Raw genomic sequence first — 27,493 nt, 5'->3', positions numbered from 1 at the left:
GGAAGCTTCCTGTCCCATATGATATGCTGGCATCCGTGCCCCAGTAAAGCACATGTGGGGCATCTCCACCTAACCACAACCCGGCCCTGACTGGTATCAGAGACCATCCCAGCTCAGTGGCCTTGCCCTTGCACTGTGAAGCAGCTGCCCTCATAACCCTGTACTGGAAGCAGAACATGAAGGAACAATAACTCCATTTCCTCTGAAAGTACCTCTCCTTCCCATCCCCCTCCCAACTGTTGTCTTTATGTCAAAGAGAAGGATTGGAAGGGGAAGAAGGGCGTGAGTAGAAAGGCAGAAGCTTCTGTCTCAGGGTAAATGCCTCTGGAATATGCAAATGTCTTAAGATTTTTAATGTACTATGTGTTTTTCAATTGTCACATATACTTGTAAAAAATACATATGTAGTATTTATGTACTATTGTTTCATTTATATACTATGTATTTACAAATCCTGCTATATTACGGAATTTCTTATATATTACAAATTTCATATGCATCTAATATAAAATCTTCGATTTCAGGGAGTATGTTCTCTTTATCATTTCATAACATCCTTTCTGTCTCCCTTTCTTGTCTCTGTCTGTCTGTCTGTCTGTCTGTCTCTTTTTCTTTTTAATCTTGTATTTGTGGGTTTTGTTGTTGTTATTTCTTCTATTTTCTTGAGTCAGGTCTTGTTTGTAGCCCAGGCTGGCCTTGAGATTGTGATATTCCCGCCTTGGCCTTCCAAGCCTGACAGACACTCTGATAGGAGGACACCACCATATTTGATCGGTGTCTTTGTTTTTCTGTTTTTGCTTTCACACTGTTAGGATCTCACTTCTGTCTCAGATATGGTTGTCCATCTTCCTAGAGCAATCACCTAAGGGACGGGGATGGCTCAAGCGCAAACCCGAATTCAGATCCTCAGTACTCACATAAAAAGCCCAACACAGGGGCCTGTGGGATGGCTCAGAGGGTAAAAATCCTTGCAGCACAAGGCTGCTAACTTGAGTTTGGTCTCTAGAAGCCCACAGAAAGCTGGATGTGGTGCTGGCATCTGTAATCCCAGCATTCCTTTGAGCATCAGAGATAGGAGAAGTACCCAGAGGTCCTGGACTAGTGTTGTATTATTCACCCCCCTTGTTGATATGCGAAAACGCCCTTGTAAATGCAACCTAAGAGAGAGCTTTGGTTTTGCTCACAGTTTAAGAAGGTCACAGTCTATAATGACATGGAAGGCGTGATGACAAGAACATGAGGATAGCCCAACTTGTTCTATCAGCTAAGGCTAGCCCAATGTATTGTGTCAGCAGTCTGGAAGCAGAGAAGCTGCAAAACCTCACAGCCTGCCCCCAGCAGGACTTCCTCCGGCAGGACTCCTTTTAAAGTTCCGTCTCCTTCCCAAACAGAGCAGCTGAGGACCAGGTGTTCAAACACATGAACCTATGAGAGACATTTCATACCCAAGCCACAGCCACCAGACAGCTTGGAGTATGCAGTGTGTCCAAAGCAAGAGAGACACAAAGAGAGAGCAGAGGAGCTGAAAGTTCTCTGACCTCCACATACATGCCTGCGCTCACTGTTTCTGTCTGTCTGTCTGTCTGTCTGTCTGTCTGTCTGTCTGTCTCTGTCTGTGTGTCTTCTCTCTCTTTCTCTCTCTCTCTCTCTCTCTCTCTCTCTCTCTCTCTCTCTCTCTCTCACACACACACACACACACACACACACACACCTAAATTAAAGCCTGGGAGTCTCCAGACACGGTGCCCGCGGGGGTGGCTTCCTTTGCCCATTCTTGTCTGTCATATCCAATGCAGGTATTACTCCCTGCTGGGCAGCCATGGATATTCCTGATTACCTGGTGGTGAACCTGGGGGAGAACCATGTTCTAACTAACAGTCAAGCTCTCGAGCAGGCCTCGTGAGCTTAGAAAATCACAGTGCAGAAAAAAAAATCACCCCTCGCATTCCACTGCTGGTTTGTGGGCAGCCACGACTTTGCCCACGTATCCTTGAGGGTCAGAGTGGTATAGCCTTGCCATAGAGCTGTGTATCTGTGGAAGGGGTTTGTGCTGGCTGTGGGCTGGGCCTTGGGCAGAGTTAGGGGCTACAGGTGAATGTGACACTGGGGAAGCTCTTGAGTTTTCTCTGATTGCCTTTAGGTACACAGCACCTGCCTAACCCAGAAAGGTGGTGCTTTCTGGTAACCCCACCTGGTGGCTTTTCTCCTTGCTCTGGAGTTGGGGGTTGATGAAGTGTGTTGAGGAATATTTAGTAACTTTTGAAGTCAGTAACCTTACAACATGTGCTCCACGACTGAGAACTTCTGTGTGGTGTGTGTTCCGCGAGTCAGACTCTTGGCAGCACCTGGAATAGTCCATGTGTTTCTTTCCCTCTCTGCACACGTATATTCTCCAGCACACACACTCCAGGTGTGTTCACATGCACAAGCCGTTGTTTTGCCTGGTTCACTTGGATCTTACGAAGTGTCAACCATGCCTTGCTCATCCGCAGACTCTCCTGGTGTCCCCCCAAGTGCAAACGCCCACCACCTGTTCAGAGGATTCAGCTTTGTGGCCTCCAGCCTGGTCCAGGAGCCCTCACAGCAAGACGTGCCCAAGGCCACCATTCACCCAATTGTGCAGGTAAGTCTGATCGCCCAGGAGCTCAGTTCGTAGCCTTGATGCCGGCCTTGGAGATCCTGTGGACTTTTATCAGCTCAGTGTTGAGAGCCAACAGTGGGCTAATGGCAGATGTTTCCCCCCCACCCCAGATGTTACTGTTACTATGGTGATTTTCCTGGTGGTCTGAACACATTTATTTCTAAAATGAAATAAAAAAGTCTTTTTTTTTTGTTTTTTGGTTTTGTTTGTTTGTTTGTTTGTTTGTTTTGGTTTTTTGAGACAGGGTTTCTCTGTGTAGCCCTGGCTGTCCTGGAACTCACTCTGTAGACCAGGCTGGCCTTGAACTCAGAAATCCGCCTGCCTCTGTCTCCCAAATGCTGGGATTAAAGGCGTGCGCCACCACGGCCTGCCTAAAAAAGTCTTAAGGAGAGGATCACTGTGGATATCTGTGCCAGTGGTCCCTTGGGACAGATTTGGGGATCTTATCTTCTCTGTGAACTGTGGGTGCCATGTCATTCACTGTGTCATTACATGGCTATAACTAGAATTCAGAGAACCCAGAAGGATTAGGAGCAAGCTCACCTGAGCACTAGATGTCTCCTTTATCGTAATTAGATGGCATTGGATTTCCCTGGCCTTTATCTCTCTGTGGTTATGGTTCATGAGGCTTCTGTCCTCTGGGGTGGGCGGGTGGAGACTGTACACACAGCCCAGAACTGGCTTTCGACTTAACTTTTGAGGTTGGTGCTTTATGTGGATATCATGGAAACTGTGATACAGCCACATCCAAGGGCTTCTGCCTGGTCACTCCCAAAGTCTCACTCCTATAGATCTTTGGTAGAAAATGAGTGTTCAGTGGACACGTAAGAACAATCTATGCGTTGCTCTGTGACCTTGGACAAGGGACTCTCAGTTTCCCCAAGCTCGCAAATTCCCACGGTGCCCTGAACCCATGTCTGTTGCCACATGCACCTGTGTGAAAGTCTGGTAACCATCCCTGTCTTGGCCTCTCTGCAGCAGTTACATGGGAACAATATCCACTTCACTGATGGCTACGAGATCAAGGAGGACATCGGGGTGGGCTCCTACTCAGTGTGCAAGCGGTGTGTACACAAAGCCACGGATGCTGAATACGCCGTGAAGGTAAGCTGAGGAGCGCTGATGTTCTGTGACCCAGCTGGGTAGCAGCTCCATCAGGATCGTGGGTGCTGAGCAGGCTGCGTCCCGCTGCAGTGTCTAAGGTCTGATGTGATGGACTTCAGTTTATTTTGATACGAGGTCACCATTTAAAAATTATTTTTCAAGCTGTGTGGTGGCATACAGTCTCAACCAAAGCTCTCGGGAAACTGAGGCAGGGGAGCTGAGTGTCCCAGGCAAGACTGGCCTATGTAGCAAGATCCTATCTCAGAGGACCCAAACAATTCTTCAAAAATCACAAATATTTCAATTATGTCCAGCATGGAACTATTCATCTTTAGCAACTAAATATAACATATGCCAAGAATAACAGTCCCAGAACCCACTATCCAAGAAGATAGGATTGGACAAACAGGCATAGCATTTATCAAAGGAAGGGGAGGGGGTTGGAGGAAGGAAAGAAAAAAAAAGATACAGCTGTGGGAAAACGATCTGAGAAGTGAATAGAATTATAGGATAAAGGAGAGGGCTCAGGCTTTTCTCCAACCACCCAAACCAGTGTATAGTATACACTGACACCTAGAATCCAATATGCCAAGCTCTACATAGTCATTTTCAGCTCTGTGCCTGTTGATAGATTAAATATTGGACCTGAGAATCCAAAATGCTGATTTCTAGGGTTTTCTATAAAGCTCTTTCTTCTGAAGTCAGGGTGTGATGTACACAAATGCACACACCCTACATTCTCTCTACACAACCCTGAGGCTAGCCTTCACCACTTGTCCTGGAGACACAGGGCTTGGGGAAATGGCTCAGTGGGTAGAACACTTGCTGCAGGACATGTGGGCCTGACTTCAAATCTCCACAACCCACATAAAACCAGGTGTGTGTAGCACACATCTGTATTAGGGTGCTCCTAGATGAGATGGGAGGCAGAGACAGGAGAATCCCCAGGATTCATTGGGCCAGCTAGCCTGGCCTGTGCTGAGGTGAACAGTGAGAAGGGACTGTTTTAGACAAGGTTGAACGAGAGGCCTGAGGCCTGAGGTTGTTCTCTGACCTCCATACCTGTGTTGTGGCATGCATGCGCGCGCGCACGCGCGCGCACGTACACACACACACACACACACACACACACACACACACCAAAAAAGACTTAAGATACAAAATCTAAGCCTGTGCCACCATCACATGGACCATGCTGGCTCCACTTGGCATGTGTCTCTGGCCCAGCTCTTCAGAGAGTATCTAGGAAGAAGTAGAGCTGGCCAGCAAGGCAAGACCCAACAGGAGCAGTTTCCACCCAGTGTGATTTTCCAGGCCCTGAGAAAGGTACTCAGCATGCAGACTGAGTGAGGTATCATGCATCCAGTGCTGTTTCATGACAGGGAACATTTCTCAGAAGCATATTCTCTAGAGAATGCGCATCTTCACGGGCCATCTACCCCAGGTTTCTCAGGCTGTGAAAGTATTCATCAGCCTTGAAACAAAGCAAAAAAAAAAAAAAAAAAAAAAAAAAAAAAAAAAAAAAACAGAACAAAACAAAACAAAAAACAAATACCACCAGCCAAACAATCTCAGGAATCTGTGGTCTTTTTGCCAAACTGACCTTTGATTTCTCAAACAGGAGTGTTTAAAAGTAGGACTAACCTAGGAGCTCTACTGATGAGGTCTCCTCATTCAGCCTGCCCATGAAGGGGAGGATTGAGGGAGGAAGTGGGAAGAGGAAACTTCCTGGAGTCCTTGATATGATGGTAGTGGAAGTGGGTGCTTGGGGATACAACAGGGTCACCAGTTGGTGTTATGTAGCAGCTGCCTCTGTGACATAGTCACAGGTCTAGATTGTGCATGGCTGGGGGTTTACTTAAGACCCATACTCTGCCTCACCCTCGGACTTTCCAGTGCTTCGTAAGCTTGCGTGAACATTTTAGTATTTCTCTGTGTGAACTGTTTCTCACAGAAATTCTTCAGATAGTTTATCTGGAGGCCAGCAGCACTCCCAGAAGCAAGCACGGCTGCCAAAGAGAGCTAAGAAACACATCTATTGTGTGGCCAGCTCAGCTGACCCAGTGCCCTTCTGGAAATTGCCTGATACTGTTCAGTGAAATTCTGTGCCCTGTGACTAGGCCCCATGTACAAGAAGAACAGCGGCGTTCTCTCTGGTATTCCTGCAGCCAGCTCTCACGCAGAGCCATCTGTTACGTAGTTTGACCCTGTGAACCCTCAGTGATAGCTCCTTTCCAACCTTTTCTTCCCCGGGAAGAAAAGCTAGGCATTGTGTCTCTAGTTAACAGTGAAGAAAGAGCCAGGCTTTCCAGCTTCTCTTTCAAAGCTTTGAAATTTCCTGGACAAAGCAAGTGGTGGGGATGCAGGGACTCCCCTTGTCCTTTCTAAGGCTACATTGGGCCATAATTCATTTAAAAAAAAAAAATGGTTAAATTAACCCTCACTGGAAGGAATAGGACCATGGAAAGCCATGGCTTCTTGTCAAGACACAGGCATCCACATTTCACCTGGGAGCATGCACAAGCCATGTGTGGGGGGGAAGCAAGATGTCCACTTCCGTGAGGGTTGAACCATTATTGAGTTTTCCTTGAAGATGAAAGAGCCAACAGTCCATCATTTCCTGAGTCCATAACCACAGTGGATGTCTGCTCTGATGAGCAGAGCCTACGCAGGCCTTTCTGTAGGTCTGTGGACTCAAGAAAGCCAGACATGTGTTGGGAGTAGACTGAGCTGTAGAAGACAGAGGTCTGTGCTCACACACCGTAGTGCTTGGTCAGTTAAGAGGGAAGCACTCCAGCGCTGTGCTTCAAGTTAGGATCATCTTAATACGGCATTCAGAAAACTGTTCAACAGAGAGCACACTGCCTGCGGATCCCTTGATTTCTCCTTCAGGAAGCCAGCTGCCTTGCATCTTTGCTTCTCTGACATATCTTTTCTCGCTGGTCACAGAACCGGAAGCCTCAACACATGGATTAACTAAAACTCTGAGGTCAGCAGAGACACATGTCGCATGGCCTGTCCCTTGCATACTACTCACACTCACACACACACGCAGCTCAGGCACTGACACTTTTTTTACTAACAATTCCCTCCTGTGGCTGAGAAGTTTTGGGGGAAACGTCAACCTGGTCAGTGGTAGGCGTGTCTTCCTTAGACGGCAGCAACCGTTCCCCTCAGCCGCACATGTGCTGTCATTAAATGTGTGTAGCTTGGATCAGATAAAAATAAAAACCCTCGCTGCCAAGCCTGATGACCTGAGTTCCATCCCAGGACCCACACAGTGGGAGGAGGTGACCAGCCCTAGCAAGCTGTCATGTGATCGTCACGTGCTCCCTGTGCTCTGTGCTGTGTGGGTACCCGCACACGTACACAACTGAAGGAATAGATGGAAAGTTAAAAATTAAGGAGCCTTAAAGTCGTTCCAAAGTGTGTGTCACCCTATGCTCTTAAAGCTTTTAAAAGAGTTTAGTTATTTTTTGCTCCAATTCCATCCTTCGCTCTCTGGAACCTTCTCTTCTTTCCAAGACGTCTCCCTCCCACTCCCCTGTCTGTTCCACATGTGACTGCTGAGTTCAGTTCCATGGCAAGTAGACGTGTGGCTATTTACTTGAACCAGAACAACATATCTTTAGCCCCCACATATTTCCTCCCAACAACTCTGACTGCTCCTAGTCCCCAGAAGAAGGCTGGGGCCTCGAGGGCCTGGGCCTGTCACTGAGTTCCCGGGCTTCTGTGCAGAGACAGATGACCATCTCAACAGCCAGTGTTCCCAAGCTGTTTTTGGCTTTTCTGTCAGCAATTGGATGATTGTGTGTGCTTGTATGTCATCGTATTTTTAACTACAACAGAGGATGTGGCCACCACGCCCAGGACAGGACAGGACAGGCCTCACTCCCCATAGGACCCAGAGTTTGGATTCACATCACGTCATCCGTGTACCGCAGCGTTTGCACGGCTGCACTCAGCTTCATTCTGTGTATATAATTTGTCAGCCAGAAAGGAAGTGGAATTAAACAGATGCTTGGCCCGGAGATTGTATTTTTAGAAGGATGGATTGGCATGGAAATTTTAATTTTTTCCTATTGAGAAAACACCAGAGTTCTTTTTCTTTGTCATTTGCTTTAATTAATTTTACAGGAGAAATATATCTGTTAGAGTTTTTTTTTTTTCAAGTAATTACATGCTCCACTTGCCTCGCTCCCAATGAAGTATGACCCTTTCAACAAATGGAAGGAGGCGCTGGGCAGGGGTACATCCTGCTTGCCCTGCAGTACACACTTCGGCCTTTAGACCCAGCTGCCATGTAGCTCAGTACCTGGAAAGACAGCCCTTCAGTGATGGAGCCTGAGAAACACAAGGAAGGACACAGACGGACACAGAGAAGGAAAATGAAGATGTGGGGGAAACGCACACATGGACGGCGGCAAAGACTCTTGTGTGCCAGCAGCAGCCACCAGCAAACATGCTTCACCTGCTAAGAAAAGCCGTCTTCCTGCCCCAGCCATTGTGGAAACCACACTTGCTCCAGGAATAGGCACACCTTGGCTTAGCTTCTCTGAGGAGGATGAGAAGTAGTTGCTGTACAGCACAACCACAGGGAGCTTATCCACCTGTGGTGGGGTGGGCGGTTGGCTGGGCAGGATGCTGCCTGGCAAGTGCCCTTCTGTGCATCTTCTGCCTGGTGAAAAGAAGAGCAGAAAGATTCCCCCTTCCTCTGGCCTTTGATTGTGTTGTCTCTGTTATCAAGCTAATGCCTGGAGAGGAGAGCCAAGCAAGAGCATGGTTAGAAGTAAATCCAACTACATCACTCCCAAGAAACCACCCCTCCAGAAACTCTTCTTGCATACCCTTCAGCCACGCAGCAGCCAGCTGAGAGAATACCTCACTCACTGATCATATTTGATGGAGGTGCCTTACAACTCCCACCAAACAATTAGATGGTATTCAGTGTGAGATTATGGCACACAGGGTTCATGCCCAGGAGCATGCTGTGCTGTAACATTAACCAGCGTGTGCCCCCGTGTGCTTCTGTGTGCTGCCTGGTTGAACATAGGTTCTTCTTACAGCCTTAAGGTGGTAGTCAATGTTAGTGAGGTCTTAAGGTCTTTACTAGTGGATTTGTTTGCAAGTATTTATAACCTTTTGTCAGAATTTTTCTCATGACTTACATCAGAAGAACACACAGGAGTAAAATACACTACAGTGAAGAAACAGATCGGGCATCTGTAGCCCCGGGTGTTTTTATGATGATTAAGGTGTTCTCCCATTTAATATTTTAATAGATAGCATTCTCACGGTTCCAGATTCAAAAGCTATGCTGGAGGAAACCTCACGGCCTCCCAGCCATGGCTCCAGCTCCTTCTCTGCAGGAAGCTGAGGTTATTAAGATTTTTCTCTTCCCTTTCAGAATTACTTATGCATTCTCAGGGAAACGCACGTGTCTGACCACATTCCTTCTCTGCTTCTAACACAAATGGCGGCATAGGACGCACCTGTGATGCTTTTCCAACGTGAAGAGTATCCTGGCAGTAGACAGAAGCCTTCCTCTGGTTACTCTGCATCCAGCTCCTTTGTGAGGAGACCGGATGGATGTTAGGAGTGGACAGCTTTATCATGAAATGCCTTTGAGAAAAAAAAATCCATCTGCCACTAAATTGTTTATGCTCGTAGATGTATCGCAAAGGGACTATGCCGGGGAGGGGTTACCCACAGTAGTTAGAGTGGGCAGGCTTTCAAACCAGTGTGCAGGGCACAGGGTGCTCTGGGGGGGTGGCGCAAGGAAACATTCCTGAATGTATGAGCCGTTTTCACTATATGTGCCCTCCATTCCATACACATGGATCCTCTCTCTCCACCAGCTCACCCCACTAACAGCAAGGCACCCTCAGAGGTATCAGAGCCATCAAGTAGCACAGGGACTCCTGTTTCAAAGGCATGTGATTTTCCACGGCTTCCGCGGACGGTAGGGGAAGGCACCTACCTATCTTTCTGGAATTAAACAGCTCTCAATTCTACTCCAAGATATTGTGCAAGATATTGGGCAGGAGGAGGAACTCAATAAGAAAGGGATGTCTGGTTGGCCTGAGGAAAATACAGCCTGCTCAACCTCCAGCATCTGTCTAGGAGGACCTGCTACTTTACATCATTTTGTGGCTGGCCTGCAGTTTCCTGGACAAAGCAGAGGTGCCCAGTGACTGGCGGCTCGCTTTGAAGGAGGGAGAACTTAACTTCCCAGAGTTCAGTGGCAGAAATAGGCTGTGCTACTTGCTAGTGCCTGGGTGAGCTCTCCATGCGTGCCCTGCTGACCTTTTGATATCTTGAGGTTCATGTCTGAGGGTTGTCCTCCTCTTTCTTGTGGTATTGGGGATTGTCTTGTACATGCTAGCCGTGTGCTCTGCCACCAAGCTACATCCCTATCTACAGTCCTCCTTCTCAACTTTTTACTCTGAGGTGGGGGGTCTCAGAGTCACCCAGACAGTCCTATAACTTGCAGTCTTGCTGTTACATGCTCCCTGGTAGCTGGAGGAATTACTGACCTGGTTTCCTCTTTTTAATTGGACTCTTTGCTAGCTGAGACAGGAGAGACTAGATCTACATTTCTGAGTAGTTTTAAGTGATCGTGGTTGAGTACTATGGGGGCGGGGGACGGCTGTGCTGTGCCTCTCTGGAGCGTCAAGTTTTCTATATGCAATGGTCCAGCAAGGCTGGCAGCAAACCTCTCACCACTCCCTGCTGTGTGTACTTCAGATCATCGATAAGAGCAAAAGGGATCCCTCAGAGGAGATTGAGATCCTCCTGCGGTATGGCCAGCACCCCAACATCATCACCCTAAAAGATGTAAGTACTGCTGGTAGCAGCCCCACCTCAACCTCTTACTTCAACTGACACAAAAATCCTACCGTATGCATATATGCATAGTACAGGGTCTCTCATGTTGTCCATCTTCAACATGAACAGGATTACATGTGTTAGACACCTACCACCCAGGAGTCTCTGGTGCTTTCCTGGCTGACCATCCTAACTTGGGTGCATATACACATATAACTGGGTGTATGCATACCTCTGGATAGTCCCCCACTCTCCCCAACCATGCCAGGGACAAGCATAAAATGACCCATCTGTGTTCATCATAATAGGAGTCTATTCCTTGTCATTGCGTCACTCCTGGCTGACACGTACAGGGTGGCCCTAGTTGTAGAGATTTTTACAGTCTCCTTTGGGCCTTCCATGACAAGGGGATTGGAGCAGGAGTTAGCTGCAACAAGCCAGTATGCAAGGTCACTCTACCCCAGGAAGCCTCAAGGGCATCTCTGGGGTTGGGGAGAGACAAAAATTCCTCTTCTTGCACTTAGCTCTTGGAGTAGTCCCTGGGTCTACCTCAGTGTAGCTTGGTCAGCCCCCCTCACAGAATAGAGCTCAGTGCCAGGAAGCATAGGCAGCGACTGGCTCATACTCAAAAGCTTTGATGGAGCCAGCTTCACCTCCTGGGGGTCTCAGATACCTCACTATACAAGCATGGTACTCTGACTCTGCATTCTTGGTTTACATGTTAAGACTCAGAACCCAAGCCAGCTCGTCCACACACTGAGAGCTCCCTTCTGCACTGACGGAAGTGAGCGGCCCAGGTCTGAGACAGCATCATCTTCCCACCTTCAAAATAGAGCAGTAGGATTCATAAGCCCAAAACAAACACAGCAGAATCAGCTTCACACCTTTTACCCAGGTCAAAGTCAGGTAAGTTATTTTAGTAGCTTGTTCTGGAAATTCGTTGATTAAATTATTATCACTGGGATAAAAATAAGCATTTAGGCCCGCCGCCTCATTTACACTCTTCCCAGAGCTTGGGCACCCTCGGGCTCGCATGCACGTGGTGACTGAGATACATGTGTGATCTCTGTATGTACAGGGAAGATACATGTGTGATCTCCATATATACGTGTGATCGACATACGTGTAGGGCACAAAAGTAGCTAGGGTTTGATTTTTGTTTTTCACTTTTAAACCGAGTTGAAAGCTAGTGCAGGCAAAATCTGTGTCTTTCTTAGAGCCGTGTCCCATCCCACAGACCTACAGAGCCAGAACATATGCTCTGACTTGACCTCTGAAACTATATGCACGATGATAGCTGAGAAGCAGTGTCCTGGGGGAGTGTTGTCACTGCAGTCACGTTTCTCTGAGTGCCTACCACTCAGAGATGGCAGCATCACGATACGGCATATCCCAGCAAAGCAACCCTTCTCCACCCCTGTGTATCCCATGGCTCAGCCTCCTCCTTCCCCAAGATGTCAAAGCTGAAACCTTCCTAAGAAGAGCCACTTCTGTGTGGCGGGAATGGCTACTCGCCGGTTTGCAATTGTCAAACAGCTTGATCTTCCTCCTAGGGAACCAGTCCCTGGCTTCTCTTCCAACATCCCATTTGGAGCCTTTGCTCCTACCTGAGGAGGGCAGCCATGGCGCTATGCAGACGGCTGAGGTTTTGTGCACTTCCCCTTGACTTCCAGGTCTACGATGACGGCAAATACGTATACCTGGTGATGGAGCTCATGCGAGGCGGGGAGCTGCTGGACCGCATCCTTCGTCAGCGGTGCTTCTCAGAGCGTGAGGCCAGTGACGTGCTCTATACCATTGCCAGGACCATGGATTACCTGCACTCCCAAGGGGTAAGACCCAGGCCAGGCCGGTGGACCAGCTTCTGGGCAGCAGATGACTCAGCAGGAAAATAGATAGAAGACCGTGGAGGAGCCACAGAGCTGTGGATGCAGGAGTGGGAGACCTTTATAAACTGACACCTTGCCTGTAGGCAGACAGAAGGGCAGGGCTTTCCTGTAACTCTATCATCTCTAAAGAGTCAGTGTACCCAAGTGATATTTGCCCTGGTGTGATCTGCAACCCTTTATGGGTCTAAAGTCATGTGAACACTTGGTACATACGGGAACCAAGTTAATAAATTGTGTGAACCCGTCTTAGCAAAGAAAATTCGATGCTCTGGCCTTGATAAAGAGGGATTTAGCATTTTCATTACTTGTGATACGTAAAGCTAAACAGGAAGGGTAACAGTTGGCCCGGGCCCAGGCCGCTCCAGGTTCTTCGTGAACTCACTTCTGAGGTCTGGGCCCTGTACTTTGTATGTCTTAGGAGACCAAGCACGGGCTGGTTAAGGACCCATCAAGGCCGCACTGTAGAACTCAGACCACATTCTAAGTCTTGAGGACGGAGCCTAGCAAAATATACTTTCTGCATCTTTTCTTCCTTCCTCCCTTACCCCCATCCGTCCCACATCCTTCTCCTTCATCCTCACTTCCATCCTGTGTGGCTATCTTCTCCTTCAGTCTTCTCCCATCCTTTACTCCACTGTGTGCCTCCATCTTTCCTTTCCCCCGTCCTTCACTCCACCCTTGCATCTGGTCCGTCCCCCCTTCTCAGAATTCCTCATAAAGCAGGCTTGGGCCAGCTGTGTCCACAGGCTTGCCAGATCTTGCCAGATCTCACAGTGGGCCCTCTTCATGTGTCTTCTTGAGATCCAGGAGTTCTACAACACAGTTTCCCAATAGCCAGATTCTAGCAGTATCCTGAGTGTGAGTTTCCCAGACATTCTTCTGGCTAATGAGGGGAAGTAAGGGATGGAGACAAGTCTTCCACTCTCCTGTAGCCTGCCATCAGTGTCTGGAAGCCAGGCCTGGTTGCCCACGTGTGTCACTTCACTCTTCCTAGCAGAGCCTGCCATCGCTCCGCAAGAGGACAGTTGGGATGTTCAGGTTCCAGGCCTCGTGAAGGCACACCACATGTCTGCACAGGGGGCCTTCTGTCTCTTCAGAAGGCCTCACTTTGCATCCTGAATAGCTTCTCTGTTTTGAGGGATTGCTGGCCCTTCTGTTGTGACAGCTGTCACTGTAACAGTGGGACATACTTGAAGTGTCTTGGATGGTGCAGGTGGAGTCTGTGCAGCCCTGAGCCCCTTCCTCTGCTGCCAGGAGTCAGTATGCCTGTGACAGCGATCCACCTGTGACAAATGGCCCATGCCTGGGATTCCCCCAAATCCCCCCCGCCCCCGTGAATATAAAGCACAGGAACCTTTTCATCTCTGTAGCCAGAGCTGCCTGTCACAGGCCCTGCTGTGGCATAATGCCAGCAGCTCCTCCTGTGTTTCTGGTAAGAATGTGTTTATTCGGTCATGTAGTCCTTCTGTGTGAAGGCAGGCACACAGTCTTCACAGGGTACTTGGCTCTGAGTGACCAGCATGGGTGAACAAGACAGGGTAGCCCCTCAGAAGAACACAGACTTTTCCTCCTGCCGTGGGACCTGTCCTAGTACTCAGCTCCCAGGTGGCTCTTGCCTCCTGCACACCCTCCTTCTCTCTCCTCAGCTGTGACTAATGCTTTCTGCCTTCCAGGTTGTTCATCGGGATCTGAAACCAAGTAACATTCTGTACATGGATGAGTCTGGGAACCCCGAATCTATCCGAATCTGTGACTTTGGGTTTGCCAAACAGCTGCGAGCGGAGAATGGGCTGCTCATGACCCCCTGCTATACTGCAAACTTCGTGGCTCCTGAGGTACATAGTCCCCCAAACCCAGGGAAGACAGATTCACCAGGCTGAGGAAAGCAGCCTTCCCTGTTACCACAGTAACTAGAGAGCTCTGGACACTGGGGTAGCACAGTGAGCTCAGAAGCATCCTCAAAAGATGAAGGCAAGCCTGCTGTGGAGGGAGGAGAGAGAGCACAGTGGCTCCGGAACCAGCCAATCCTACTCAGTCACCTTGAGTATCTTATTTCCCATTGGAAAAAGTTAAATGGTACTGGTGCGTCATGATTCTTGTATACAGCAGTGACTCTCAGCTTTCCTGATGCTGCGACCCTTTAAGGCAGCTCCTCATTAGGTGGCGACGCCCAACCATAGCATTATTTTTGTCACCACTTCATAGCTGGTTTTGCTGCTGTTACGAATCGTAATGTAAATGTCTGTTTTCTGATGATCTTAGGTGACCCTTGTCAAAGAGTCATTTAACCCCCAAAGGGTCACAACTCACAGGTTGAGAACCACTGCTCAAGGGTTTCCTGGAAGACAAGTCAGCATCCATCCCCAGAAAATACTGGGGTCTCACAGCAGTGTGCAGCTGAATGCTCACATGTGTGCAAGGGAACCACTCTGCTCCCCACTCCACACCTCACAGGATCACAGAAGCCCAGCCTTGTCTCTATTGTCAGCGTCCCGAGGCCAATCCCAATAGGTTCCGCTCACTGTGCAGTGATGATGAGTCTGGCTTCTTGTGCGAACTGATGGGGAAGTGGGCCACAGTGGTAGTGGCAGGGGCCGGTGTGACTGACATTGTCAGGACAGGCTCAGGCATGAAAAGCACTTTTGACCCTGTGTGGGGCCTTCCGAGTAGACCGGTCAGATCTGCTCTGAGTCCTAAGAAAGACACTGCTGTGACTGAGACGTCTCAAGTTATGCAGGGGCTGCGTGTGAGCAGCCTTTATTCTCTTGGACATGGCTGGTCTGAAGCTCTAATTGTACCTCTTGGGTGTTGTTAGTACTGACAGAGTGTGTGTAAGCACCCTCAACTCATAGATTTAGGGAACAAAAGCTAACTCAGTATTTACATGACTCTGGGAGGTCACTCAGCCATGGACTTAGACGTGTGTACTTCATTCAACATGTGATACCCATCTTACATCAGGGCACATAATGGCACATAAGGGCAGTGAAGAGAGCAGGTCCCTCGATCTCGCCTGGGAAGAAACAGAACACAGTTATAATACCTCGTTCAGGCCAACACAGTTGTCTACAGTGATCCATGACTATAGACTGGGCTCGTCACCGTCACCCAAATATGAACATAGCCAACAAATACTCTGTGTACATATGTGTGGCAGGATGACTCATTATAATTCTTCATAATGTTTAATTAAGACATGTTGGGTACTTGTTATCTGCAGGAACTCTCTGGGAGGCTGAGGTAGGAGGGTAAGGGGCTCAGCCAGCATGATAAGACCTCATCTCAAACTATAATTCAGCAATTCCACTTCTAGGTACGCACCCTCAAGAATTAAATATGTCTGTCCATCCTTGTGTATACCAAGATTATTTACAGCAGCCCAAGTATCCGCCACTGACTGATAAACAAGATATGTGTGTGCACCTACCAGAATGTTAGTCATCCCTCGAACGCCAAGAACTGATTCCTGCCACAGCGTGAATGGACCCCGAGGAAAGGGCTCAGGACGGACACAACTCAGTAAAACAAGGCAGTCACATTAGACAGAAGCAGAGGAGGCTCTCTGGGTGTAGTTGCTACAGTGTGTGTCTGGCATTCATGAAGCCCTGGGCTCAATCCTCAGTACCCCGTAAACCAGGCATAGTGGTGCATTCTTATCCGAGCGCTGGAGAGGTGGAGACAGAAGGATTTAAGGTCATTCCTCTTTGTACCGTGAGCTCCAGGCCAACACTGTTGGTTGCACTTACATGGGGTTCTTCAGGAGGCCAGATTTATATAAAACATTGAGTGGGGTCATCAGGGACTGGGTTGGCCAGTAGGGAATTAGTACTTAACAAGGACCAAGTTTTAGTTTGGGAAACAGGGTTCTGGAGGATGGCCAAACTGTACCATGAATGTTCATTGAATGGTACCTCTAAACGTGGCCAATATGATAAAGTGCAGACAAAACCTCTTAAAACCGTGAGTCAGGCGAGGGCTGTGTCTCACTCCTCTGTCCCTGCGGGGCCCATGTGACAACATGGAAGGTAGTGCTACCCGAGCCCAGCAGATGATACCACCCTGCCCGCTTCCCATTCACTTAGCAAAGCCTACTCTGAAGTGGAGCTGTCCAGAGCAATCCTGACCCTACCTATTCCCCCTCCAGGTCCTGAAGCGGCAAGGCTACGATGCAGCGTGTGATGTCTGGAGCTTGGGAATCCTGCTATACACCATGTTGGCTGGGTAATGGAGGATATTCTTAGCATCAGGTCTGAAGGCTTCACCCCACCTCTCTGGTGCTTGGGTGTAAACAGATACCAAGCCATCTGGGTTAGGGTGAATATTCAAACCCTGCTGGATAATGAAAGGACAAGGATAGTTAGCTATGTGGCCTCCATAAACTCAGACTACAAACAAAACGTTCAGGCCTTTTGCCTACCTGCCCACCTTCCCTCTACCACCTGAACCAATCTCTTGAACACCAGGCATTTCTTCCTGAGAGGTTTGTGCTCTTGTGTGCCTGACTTGTGTCAGGGTTGTGGACCAGGACTCACTTGACATCCATGATGAGTAACCTTTGTAAATTCAAGAATCAGTCTGTCCGAGAGCCAAGACTTGGTGGTAGACCAGCTCATGGGTCCCTCAGACTTCACACCCCAGGTTCCTGGCACTGAACCTCTCTTCAGGCAGACCCCTTACCATCCTGGTACCAGTGAGACCTGGAAGGGCCCAGAAAGGATGCACACTCAAACTGAGAGGACTTCCCTGTCCATCATGTTGACTTGTGGCATTGACCAACCGAGGAAGGTGGCCTGGTATTAGGACATGCACATGCCCTGGCATGAGCCCTGGACTCAGGAAAGAAAGAGAGAGACATTGTCCCCTCAGTAGAAAGCACTGGTGTGGAGCTGGGAGCTCAGTGTATTAATCCTTTCCCCACACAGGTTCACCCCTTTTGCCAATGGGCCAGACGATACCCCCGAGGAGATTCTGGCGAGGATTGGCAGTGGGAAGTATGCCCTTTCTGGGGGGAACTGGGACTCCATATCTGATGCAGCAAAAGTGAGTATTCGTCCTAGTAGTCATACCTCCTCTGCAGGAGGTTCTGCAACAGGAATATTGTTTGTGAAGAACCTGGAAATGCCACCCATACAAACATTATGAACCTTATAGACTTTTATTCTCGGAGGAGTTCACACATTATTTTTTAATGGAAAGATTTTGATGTTAATGTTCCTCTCTGCCGAGGAAGAGAACTAACAGAAGATGTAGGCAAATGTGAACGTAGGTCAAGAGGGTCAGAGACTGGTGGTGCTGAGGGAACTGGCTGCTGTGAGCAGGCCTCCAAGCCTGAGGTTTACAGAGTGGCTGGCAGCTAGGGACCCTGGGAAAGAGGGGATCCTGCAGAGTAAATGCAGAACCCTCTGCTGCCAAAGCGCCTCCTCTGTGGAGCTGTTTCCCGGGTGATCACCCTGAATGTACTTTAAAGTCACTGAGTTCAGTCACCAGCTTCACTCTACTGTCTGTCAGACTCTAGTCTGCTATCATCAAATTATGGTCTAGTAAAATAATATACTGCAGGGCTGAGGCTGTGGGTTAGTGGTTAAGCACCCTTGGTGCTTGCAATGAATATGGTTGTGGGGGTCCTGGGGAAGGTAGTGATGGGCTATATGGTAGAGGTGCTAGACTCTTTCCAATACTGAAAATAAGTAGATGGCAGTCTAACCTTGGCAAGCTGTGCTACACCCTCTCTTCTGGGTTACTATAAAAGTTATTCAGGAGAAGGCAGGGCTCTGAGTCAAGATCTGCTCTCACCATTGCTGTGTGACCTCGGGCCGGTTGGAGCAATGGTACTCTACAGAAAGCAGAGGTCACAGAGGAGGGGATGAGACTGTGGACGATGGTAGAAGTGGCAGCTGGGACCATAGACAGCTGGGTGATGGACAGGACACCTAGGATCATGGACAGTTGGGGTCATGGCCAGCTTTGGGGGATGAACTAGAAGGAGTTGTCAGTCTGGGGAGACATTCAGTAGGTAGGAGTGCTAGTTTGAATACCCAATACCCAAACGCAAAAGAGAGGCACCAAATGTGTGCCTTTCACTCCAGGGCTTGGTGAGGAGACAGAAGGCTCACTGGAATTTGCTGACTGCCAACATAGTTTCAGGTTCAGTGAGAAAGCAGCAAGGAAATAAGGCAGAAAGAGATAAACAGGACACTTAACATCCTCCTCTGGCCTCTGTACACATTCATACAGGTGCGGTTGCATGCCACACACCACGTACACACATACGTACACACACCCCACACACTATACACACTTCCCACATACACACCCACCATACATTCATCCCTACATGTCACATACATACAACACACACACACACACAGAGGTGGGGGAGTTGATGGTTTAGAGGGTGGGGTGGTGGCTGAGGTGACAATGTCGAAGTTAACCATTGAGATGACAGTGGAGGGTGATAAAGAATATGGATGTGGAGGTCCTGATGGAGGTGATGGCAGAGGTGATGGTAGTGAATTTGGTGGAGGTCCTGGTGGAGGTGATATGCCGGTGATAAAGGTCTTTGGGGAGCATATCCCATGTGTTGAACCCTACCACCCAGCTGCTCCTTCCCATGTACCTACACATTGTCTCAGTGACTGTGGGAAATGTCTTAGCTTTGGTTCCCACAGCTAAGCCTCACACCTGGACAGAGGTTCCCTGTCTGAGCAGAGAGAAGGGACGAGAATAAGCCCACGCAACAGTGCATGATCAAAACTGCTGCCCTGGTGATGGGGTATGGTGGAGGTGCTAGGCTCTGCTGCCCCTGAGACCTTGATGGCGCCTCTCATCCTCAGTACCGCCTCTCCCCATGCGGTAACCTCTCCTCCTCCTCATTCTCCTGTCCCCCTTCCTTCCCTCACTCTCCACACAGCAGATCCTTCCACCCTCCCGTCTCATACAAACCTGTGATGGCATGGTTCTGAGTTTGCCATACTTCGGTTCAAAATTCTTCTGTGGTGCTAGAAATCAAAGCCATGGCCTCGCTTGCTGAGTGTGTTAGTTTTCTCTGTGCTCTGACCAAAACTCCTGCCCTAAACAATTTAGGAAGGGTTTATTTCAGCTCTCGGTCTTGGACAGCTCCGCCCATGGTCATTCGGCCTCAGGTGCTTAGTCAGCACATTATGGCAGTAGAAACAGGTGTCAGAGCCAGAAGAAAAGCAGAGACAGGAAGTGTCCCAGTGACCCACTTCCTCCAGGTGGCGCCACTTTCCAGAATCTCCCAACATAGCACTAACACCTGGTGACCTGGGCTGTAGTACATGAGCCTATGGAGTTATAGTTTGCCATTTCAAACTATAACTCCAGGCAAGTGCTCTGCCACAGAATACCCCCCACTAGCCCCGACAGCATGCTTTTATCTACGTCCTGCGTGCGCTGTGACACCACGTCACAGTGCTGAGACCTTGAACAGACAGTGTCTCATTACTTTTATGTGGACACTGGAGACCAGGTGCATCTGTGCTTCCAGGACAGACTTGTTCCAGCATCACTGAAGTCTTGGTAGAAGGACACTGTTGTGGTATTTCTTGTGTTTGTGGAAGGTGGTTGTTTTCATTAAAATAGTATTTCAACAGCTGGTTGTGCCATGTAACATTTGAAATACCTCTGCAATAAAATCTTCAGTGAAACATAAACTTTCCATCTACCACTAAGTCGGTAATCATCCACACTTAAGATACATTCCAGACCCATAGACCTAGAAGTCATTTGACCCAGATATGCAAGGACTCACCTCAGAGTTGCAGTTGTGTTCTACTGGGTCTTTTCTGGCCAGCCCAACACCACAGTCCTTCTCTTTGTACCCCTCTCAGGATGTCGTGTCCAGGATGCTCCATGTGGACCCCCAGCAACGCCTAACAGCGGTTCAAGTGTTGAAGCATCCATGGATCGTGAACAGAGAGTACCTATCCCAAAACCAGCTTAGCAGACAGGATGTCCACCTAGTGAAGGTACCTCGTGGCCAGAGTCCTGAGAGTGGGCTTGGGATCCTGGAGCAAGGCAAGGCAGTGCCTCACCATGGGTGGGAAGAAACTGTAGCATGTAAGGTCACCAGGTATAGGCACATAGGTGTCACTTTATCACATGCATAAATTGTGTTTGATTGACAGCTTTGGTGTAGGGGTGGTGTCTGGTACCATGGCTGTACAGGCCAATGCTCCAGGGCCTTCAGTTCTGGACCAGAAGTCTGTAAAAGTCCGCTTTGTGCTCCCAACTACTGTTTAGAGCAGCTTCCACCTGCCAGGTGGACCCAAGGTCCAGGCTGGACCACCCTTCTAATAAGTACATGTAGTCAAGCCAGTCCTGTTAGAAGGCAGGTCCCGGTTGTATCTACACCAAGACGGGCCTGGACGCCCAGGTTAGTCCATACTGCTTCAGAGTAGCAGAGGCTAAGAATCATTGATAGTGAATTTCTGGGGTCCCAGCTGGTCCCAGAACACATCTGCCCTCCTGTCAGCAGTAAGATGACCCCATTATCTTCCCAGGAAAATACTCCTAAAGCACAAGCCCCAGCTGAGCCTGGGCTACCGTGTGGGCTGATTGTGTGGTAGGCATTGCAGCATAGCCGTTATCTTCAGCGCACCAGTAATCCTGGAGGAGGGTCTTCCCTGCTTTACAAGGGGGTAAACTGAGTCTCTCCAGGTCCTGTGGCTCTAGCTTCCTATTCAAGAGTGGCTGGGCACCGTGCTCACCTGCCTTCCTTTCCTCCTACAGGGCGCCATGGCGGCCACCTACTTTGCTCTGAACAGGACCCCACAGGCACCGAGGCTGGAGCCTGTGCTCTCATCTAGCTTGGCCCAACGCAGAGGCATGAAGAGACTCACGTCTACCAGGTTGTAGTGGCCAGCCAAGTCTCCAGCCTCCGCCTCCCTGCCCAACGTCCTCTCAGGCTCACAGACGCCAGATACGGGTCCTGTTCACGGGCACTTCAGTGACTGCGAGTCCAGCACAAAGATGGATCTGGCCTTGGCTGTCTCTCTGTTTCCTCTGCAGGCCTGGAAAGGGTCCTGCCCAGGATGTCTGAGCCTTGCTGCGCCGACCTCGCCGCCCGCTCTCCTCTCCTCCTGAGTGAAACCAAATGAATCTGTCACCTCATAGCACCCTGCTGGAGCCTCCCTGGGCTCCCTCAGGGCTCTTGGTGTCTCCATGTCACGGCTTATGCTCAAAGCAGAGCTCTTTTACCATCCTGATGCCACCTACGTGTCCCACTCACTGTCTCTCTGAGAGTGTTAGTGCACGGTCCCTGCCAGGAGACTGCAGATCCACTCTGGAAGAGCTGGATGCCCCTGGATGTTCTGGTGACACCAGCAGCTGTGTGAAGGCATCCAGCTTAAATCCTGGTTCTGTCCACAATCACCCAAAGAGTGCCCCTCACCCCACTCTGGTTCACAAGGGACATGGGTAACCTCTCCCGACTCTGTCAGTGACTTGGCAGGATGAAGGCAACCAACCCAAGAGACTAAGATGGCTGAGTTGATGTGAGAGCCTGATTTGTGTTGGTTGAGACAGGAGCCCCAGGGAATTGCCAGCAGAGCCAGTACCCACTGCACTGCTGCCCCCTAACCCTATGGCCCCAGCAACACTGGAGTGGGGTTCTGCCATTGCTAGTTGTTGGCAGCCCTGCACATGTTGACCTGAGGTGGTGTATTCACTCTCTGTTTTTCTTAGCCTGACTGAGGACAGGAAAGGCACCTAAGCCCCTTGGCCTTAGAGAGGCAGAAGGTACCAGGACAAGTTGTTGGCTTCGTAGACACCGTGGTCCTGTGTTGCATCTTGTGTTTCTGTTGTCTAACCTGTATTTTCAGGCTGTGGTCTGCGCAGGGAGCAGTAGTTACATTGACCAGGCTGTCTGTGCACACTCTTCATGCAGAGTAACCGAGTGAGACCCTTCCCACATGGTCCCAGAGGAGGGATTGTATGTCCTGCAGTCTCTTTAGGGGCTGCTGCAGACAGTGGACTCAGGTCAGAGGACACTCCACTGTGGCTCGGGTTCTGCCAGTCTGAGAGGCAGCCCCTCCGCCCAGTAGGTATAGGTGTCTGATGGTCACAGTGGGCTTGCACTGGGAAGACCACAGGTGGATCATGACTGCTTCTCCAACTCCTGCCCCAGTGGAATGTTCGGAACATAATTCCTTTGCTCAAGCCTAATCATTTCAGACCTCAAAATGTAAATGTATTTCACAAGCTTTAATTACTCCTCTAGACTCTGTTCTGTTTGAGAATTGTGGAGCGGGGACAGACTCTGCGCCATTTTAAGTGTCCCTAGGAATGTTCTCGTGCTTTCTCGGTGGGACTCTCTCTGCCCAAGGCTGAGATCTCCTCCCTTTTAATGTTCTAGGTTGGAAAACTTCCGTTTCTTGATAGAAATCTAGAGGGAAAGTACAGTGGGTAGTCTTAGTGACAGATTCTGTCCTCTTGGAAATGAGCTGGAGCCTGGCGCCCTCTGAGGGCCTCTCTGGCATGCATCCACACTCTGGCCGCTCACAGCTTCAGGCTGGCTTTGTTTGCAGCTTTAAGCGTATATGTTCTGATGAAAAGAAAGACCAAGGCGTGGCTGAAGAGGCGAGCATGGCGTGCCCCCCTCATGGTCACATGGTCCCATCACCTCCTTCAGTAAAGCCAGGTTATCTGCCTTACACTCACCTACTCTTGCCAAAGGAATGGAGGAGACCGTCACACCAAATGTATCCTTGAAGTGTCTGAAAAGGATGCTGGCCCAGCCTTGCTCTACTGAGCATGGAGTACCCCACATTCCCACCCTCACCCAGTGCTTGATACTTGAAATATCTTGTGGAGTCAGCCTGAGGAGCACGTGACAGGATTATTTTAATCTCCGTTCTTTAAAGTCTTCAGTGCATCAGCAGGCGGCTGTGGCGTGTAACCCCGTGTCCCCAGTGTTTACCTGTCCTGTGACCTGTGACCCTTTACCCAACAGGACGAAAGGCCCTGTATTCTCTACACAACTGCCTACTTGCGTAGCTACAGAATTTGTCATGGTAAAGCCCAGCCTACATCATGGGACTCCTTTACCCATCCCCAGTAGCCACTTCTGGGCTGTCCCACTGGCAACTCTTGTTCTGTTCAGGCTGAGGACATGATGAGTGGCCCCACTGAATGAGGCGGGTGTGGGGTGCTTGTCAAATTCTCTTCCCCAGAGTCAATGGCAGGTAAGCCGTGAACATCCCCTGTCCTAGTACCCTGTCCTACGGTTGAAATGTGTGTGATTTTGAACTACCTGTGTGCACTGACCTTTGGATATTGTTTGGCTTTTTAAGTGAGGATTTTCCTGATGGTATCTAATGTTGACAGTATTCCTTATTAAATGGTGTTCCTCCCTAAGCTGCCCTTTCGGATTTCCCCTACCTTGTACTGCTTCTCTCAAGCACAGGGGGAAATACACCGTGACTCTTCATTCTCTCTGACACGTTTTGCCGCCCTTCACCACCCACAAGACTGTAAGACACCTAGAGTGGAAAAGGACTCTGTGGTCCCTATGTGGCAGGGACAGGTGGAAGGGGAAGCCAGTATGGCTCATCTGTGCAGGTGAAATGTACCTGTCCACCCCGCTCCCACCCCGCACTGCGTTTCCATGCTCAGCAGTTCCGTTTACAGCTCCCTCCACGTTCACACTCTGTCTGTGTTCGAGACGGGCGGCCACTGTACAGATATTTATTATCTTTCCAAACTGTCCCATGAGATTTTTTGAATAAACATGGATTTTATGAAGTGTAATATTTTTCTGGAATAATGAGATCCTTTGCACTTTCTACATTGCTACTGACAACAGTTCACGGACCCCTCCCTAGTTCTGTCTCTTCCTCTGACTGCGGGTCACCTTGAACCTCTGCTGCCACTGGACGGGGAGGCACAGCATTGTGACATGCGTGCACGTGTGTGTGTGTGTGTGTGTGTGTGTGTGTGTGTGCGCGCGCGCGCGCGCATACATGCGCGTCTGCATTGGCAATTTGGAATAGCAGGATCTGTCCACCTTAGAATCTTGTGTAAATGTGTCTGTGTGCCTTTGTATATGTACACCTCGTGGGGAAATGAGTCAGAATACCATCCACTACAATTTCAGAGCATGTGTGCGGAGGAGCAGTTATATATAAAATGCATACACATGAATGTATGAGAACATGTGCACATGGGATCATAATGTATGTATTGAATGTTTGCATTCATGTGTAGAGAGGTATGAGTTGGGGCATATTTGCATAAATGCAAGGGAGTGTGCATATATATATATGTATGTATGCACATTTATATATGAACACCTTTAAGTGTGTGTAATCTACATGTATGCAATGTGCTCTCCCGTGTTAAGCTGGGAGCAGTGACATGCTGTGCATCAAACAGGTGACGAAGAGTTACTTTGTCCCCTGACCTCATGGGTCCTGCCTTCCTTAAATTAGGTAAAAAAATGAACCTACACTGTTAGTCTTTGACTCTTTGACCTAAGTTCTCAGTGAATTCCTAGGGACTTTGTGTCAATAGGCAATCTCTGCATGCCCTGCACCATGTCCTGCATGTACCACACAAACACAGATGTATGCTTGGCTGTCATAAAAGCCTATGTGCCAGGCTGTGCACCACAGAGCAGATTTTTCTGACCCTGTTATAGCTCTGAGCAGGCAGGAATACCAGGGCCCCCTGAAGAGATTTCAGCATGACAGCAGAGGCACAGGAAACCAGCTCCTGTCTCTCAGGGCGTGCTCACGAGATACATAAAACACATGGAAAAATCATCTGCTCCCCTGGTCCAGTCTTCACTAACTCTTCTTTGTCTCCCAGCCTGCCATCCAGGGTTCTAGGGATGGGGGATGGGAGTGGGATGAGGAGAACAGCTTTATCCCACCGGCCCGAGTCCCACACAGCCAAGTGTGGGTGTGTTTCCAGCTGTGGGCCTCTGTGTTTTCTAGGTTGGAGGAATCAGGTGTGAAGAATTATGGTGTTTTGGCCTTGGCCCTACTTACAAGTGAACAAGTGAGCCTGCCAGTTCTGAAGATGCTAACAAAGACTCATAACCACTGGAGAAGGGACCACACAGCTAACAATAACATGAACCCTGTATTTTCAGCAATCCCAGGGCCCCTGGGAGGGGCTATAAGCAAATCCACCCATAATTAACACTGAAGTGAGCATTGCCTATAAAGAAAGACACTGGACAGGTAGCTCACCTGCCCTTGCATAGAGACAAGTCAGTGCTGTCCACTCCGCAGGTGTCCCTGGGAAGTTAGTTAAGAATCAAAGCAACTGTGATCGCAACATATAAGAGGCCAAGAGATTTGCCACCACCACCCCTTCCTCTGCCCCAGCAGGTAACTCTGCATTCCCATCAGAAAAGTTTCCCTATGGGTCTGCTGAGCTTGGGAGAAGGTGGGCTTGTCCTGGGCTGTCACTGTTTCTTGTGTTATTTTGTCAAGACATCTGCCCTTCTCAGCTCAGCCGCATCGAAGCAGCACCCACCTCCAAAGCATCGCAAATAGCCATCTGCAGACTTGGCTCTGGGGACCACTTTTCTCAAAGCTCAAGTAATTGTCCTAAACAGGGCATCAACTGCTGAAATCAAGTCTTCTCAGAGTGGCCCACCTCACTCTGGGACTGAAGAGTCACCTAATTTGGGGATCAGGGATTCTAGTAGTTAAGGCCCATGCTCTTCCCCACATAATGAATAACTCTCATCTGCAAAGCAGACCAGACACTACTGGACAGTCATACCCAGAGTGACCCAGGGTGAGGCTCTTGCAGGTCACATGATGCAAAAGTCACCTGACCTGGGAGTTCTGTCTGCTTTATCATAAACGTGGTTCTAACTCTCAAGAAATAAGCACCTGTTATCAAGGAGAGGGCAAAACAATCACCCAGTGAGTGAGATACAGAGAGGGAGGGGGCCAGATTGCAGGGGAGGGGTGGAGAGCAGAGGGAGCTGCTGGGTATTGGGGTAGCTGAGGAACCAGAGCGCAAACCACGTTCTGGACCAGCTCTTCCAACAGCAGACTCAGCACCTTTAGCCTCTTATCTACCTGACCCCCTTTCATGCCTAGAAACCGTGATCTAAGATAAAAATAATGACACCAGCATGTAGTCCCAGCCACTTGAGATCCTGAGGCAGGAGAATCACCTGAGCCCAAGAGTTTAAGGCCAACCTGAGCAAGACTTGAGATAAAAACAGCGAAATGTAGAATTGACAAACAGGTCCATGTGGCATTGTCTGTCCAGTGTGGATGTTTGTCACTCTGCTTCGGTGAGGAAAGATGGGTAAACGGGCAGAGAGAGCATTGTCCACGTGTTCTTTTCATCCCACACGAGCTCAGGCAAGAAACCAGTTCTTACTGCAACACCAGCTTCAGCAGCTTGGGAGGAAGTGCAGGGTGGGAGTGGGTTCCAGTCTGCCACTGGCCTTGGTCCTCCTGTGCTCTGCCCCAGAGTATGGGACTTGTGGTACAATTGGAAACCCTGGCCACAGGCAGACTGGACTGACCCCAAGGGTTGCCACACCCCATGCCCGAGATGAAAACTAGGGACCCAGAGACTGGATTCAGCAGGATTTGCTTCTTGGTCCTGACTTGTAGCTGAAAAGGGGAGTATGCCCTCAGAAGAAAAGAATGTTTAACTTCATTTATCCAAGGTCAGGATTAGACTCCTCACCAAAACCTGAATCATCTGAACTGCACTATCAATAACAGGAGTCCAGTTATAGGGCACTGCCATCCAAATCCAGAAACCCTCCCAAGCATTCCAAAGCCATGAAGTCCTCAGCACCAGACAGGAGCACTCAAACAGGAGCACTCTCCAGGTTTGATCTCTGAACTCTCAGGAGCCATGTCATGCCACAAGGTAGTAGTGGACATGGTGGTGTGAGCTTATAGAGGACCTTGGGCTTCAGGACAGCCTGGGCTGTGCAGGAGAGTTTGTCTCAAAGAGGAGAAATAATAAGACACTACAGCCCCCAGCCCCAAACACAAATGGTCTCCAAGCCCTTTTCAAACAGAAC

General features: G+C 49.3%; 1 protein-coding gene across 7 annotated transcripts in view; it reads left to right on the top strand.

The window, feature by feature from the left end:
• Rps6ka2 (ribosomal protein S6 kinase A2) overlaps positions 1–24,231 on the top strand; it is a 281,111-nt gene extending 256,880 nt beyond the window's left edge. For all 7 annotated transcript variants that reach the window (XM_076926602.1, XM_076926604.1, XM_076926605.1 and 4 more), the window contains 9 exons: positions 2,493–2,623; positions 3,620–3,745; positions 10,493–10,582; positions 12,247–12,405; positions 14,136–14,297; positions 16,607–16,683; positions 17,385–17,502; positions 20,313–20,450; positions 21,214–24,231. In XM_076926602.1, coding sequence (XP_076782717.1) covers positions 2,493–2,623; positions 3,620–3,745; positions 10,493–10,582; positions 12,247–12,405; positions 14,136–14,297; positions 16,607–16,683; positions 17,385–17,502; positions 20,313–20,450; positions 21,214–21,339 — 1,127 coding nt within the window. In that variant the 3' untranslated portion in view covers positions 21,340–24,231. The remainder of the gene's footprint in view (positions 1–2,492; positions 2,624–3,619; positions 3,746–10,492; positions 10,583–12,246; positions 12,406–14,135; positions 14,298–16,606; positions 16,684–17,384; positions 17,503–20,312; positions 20,451–21,213) is intronic.
• Positions 24,232–27,493: the final 3,262 nt, after the last annotated feature.

This window comes from Arvicanthis niloticus, chromosome 28, assembly GCF_011762505.2.
Source record: "Arvicanthis niloticus isolate mArvNil1 chromosome 28, mArvNil1.pat.X, whole genome shotgun sequence".
NCBI classification, from domain to species: domain Eukaryota; kingdom Metazoa; phylum Chordata; class Mammalia; order Rodentia; family Muridae; genus Arvicanthis; species Arvicanthis niloticus.
This window is presented reverse-complemented; position numbering and strand designations above follow the sequence as displayed.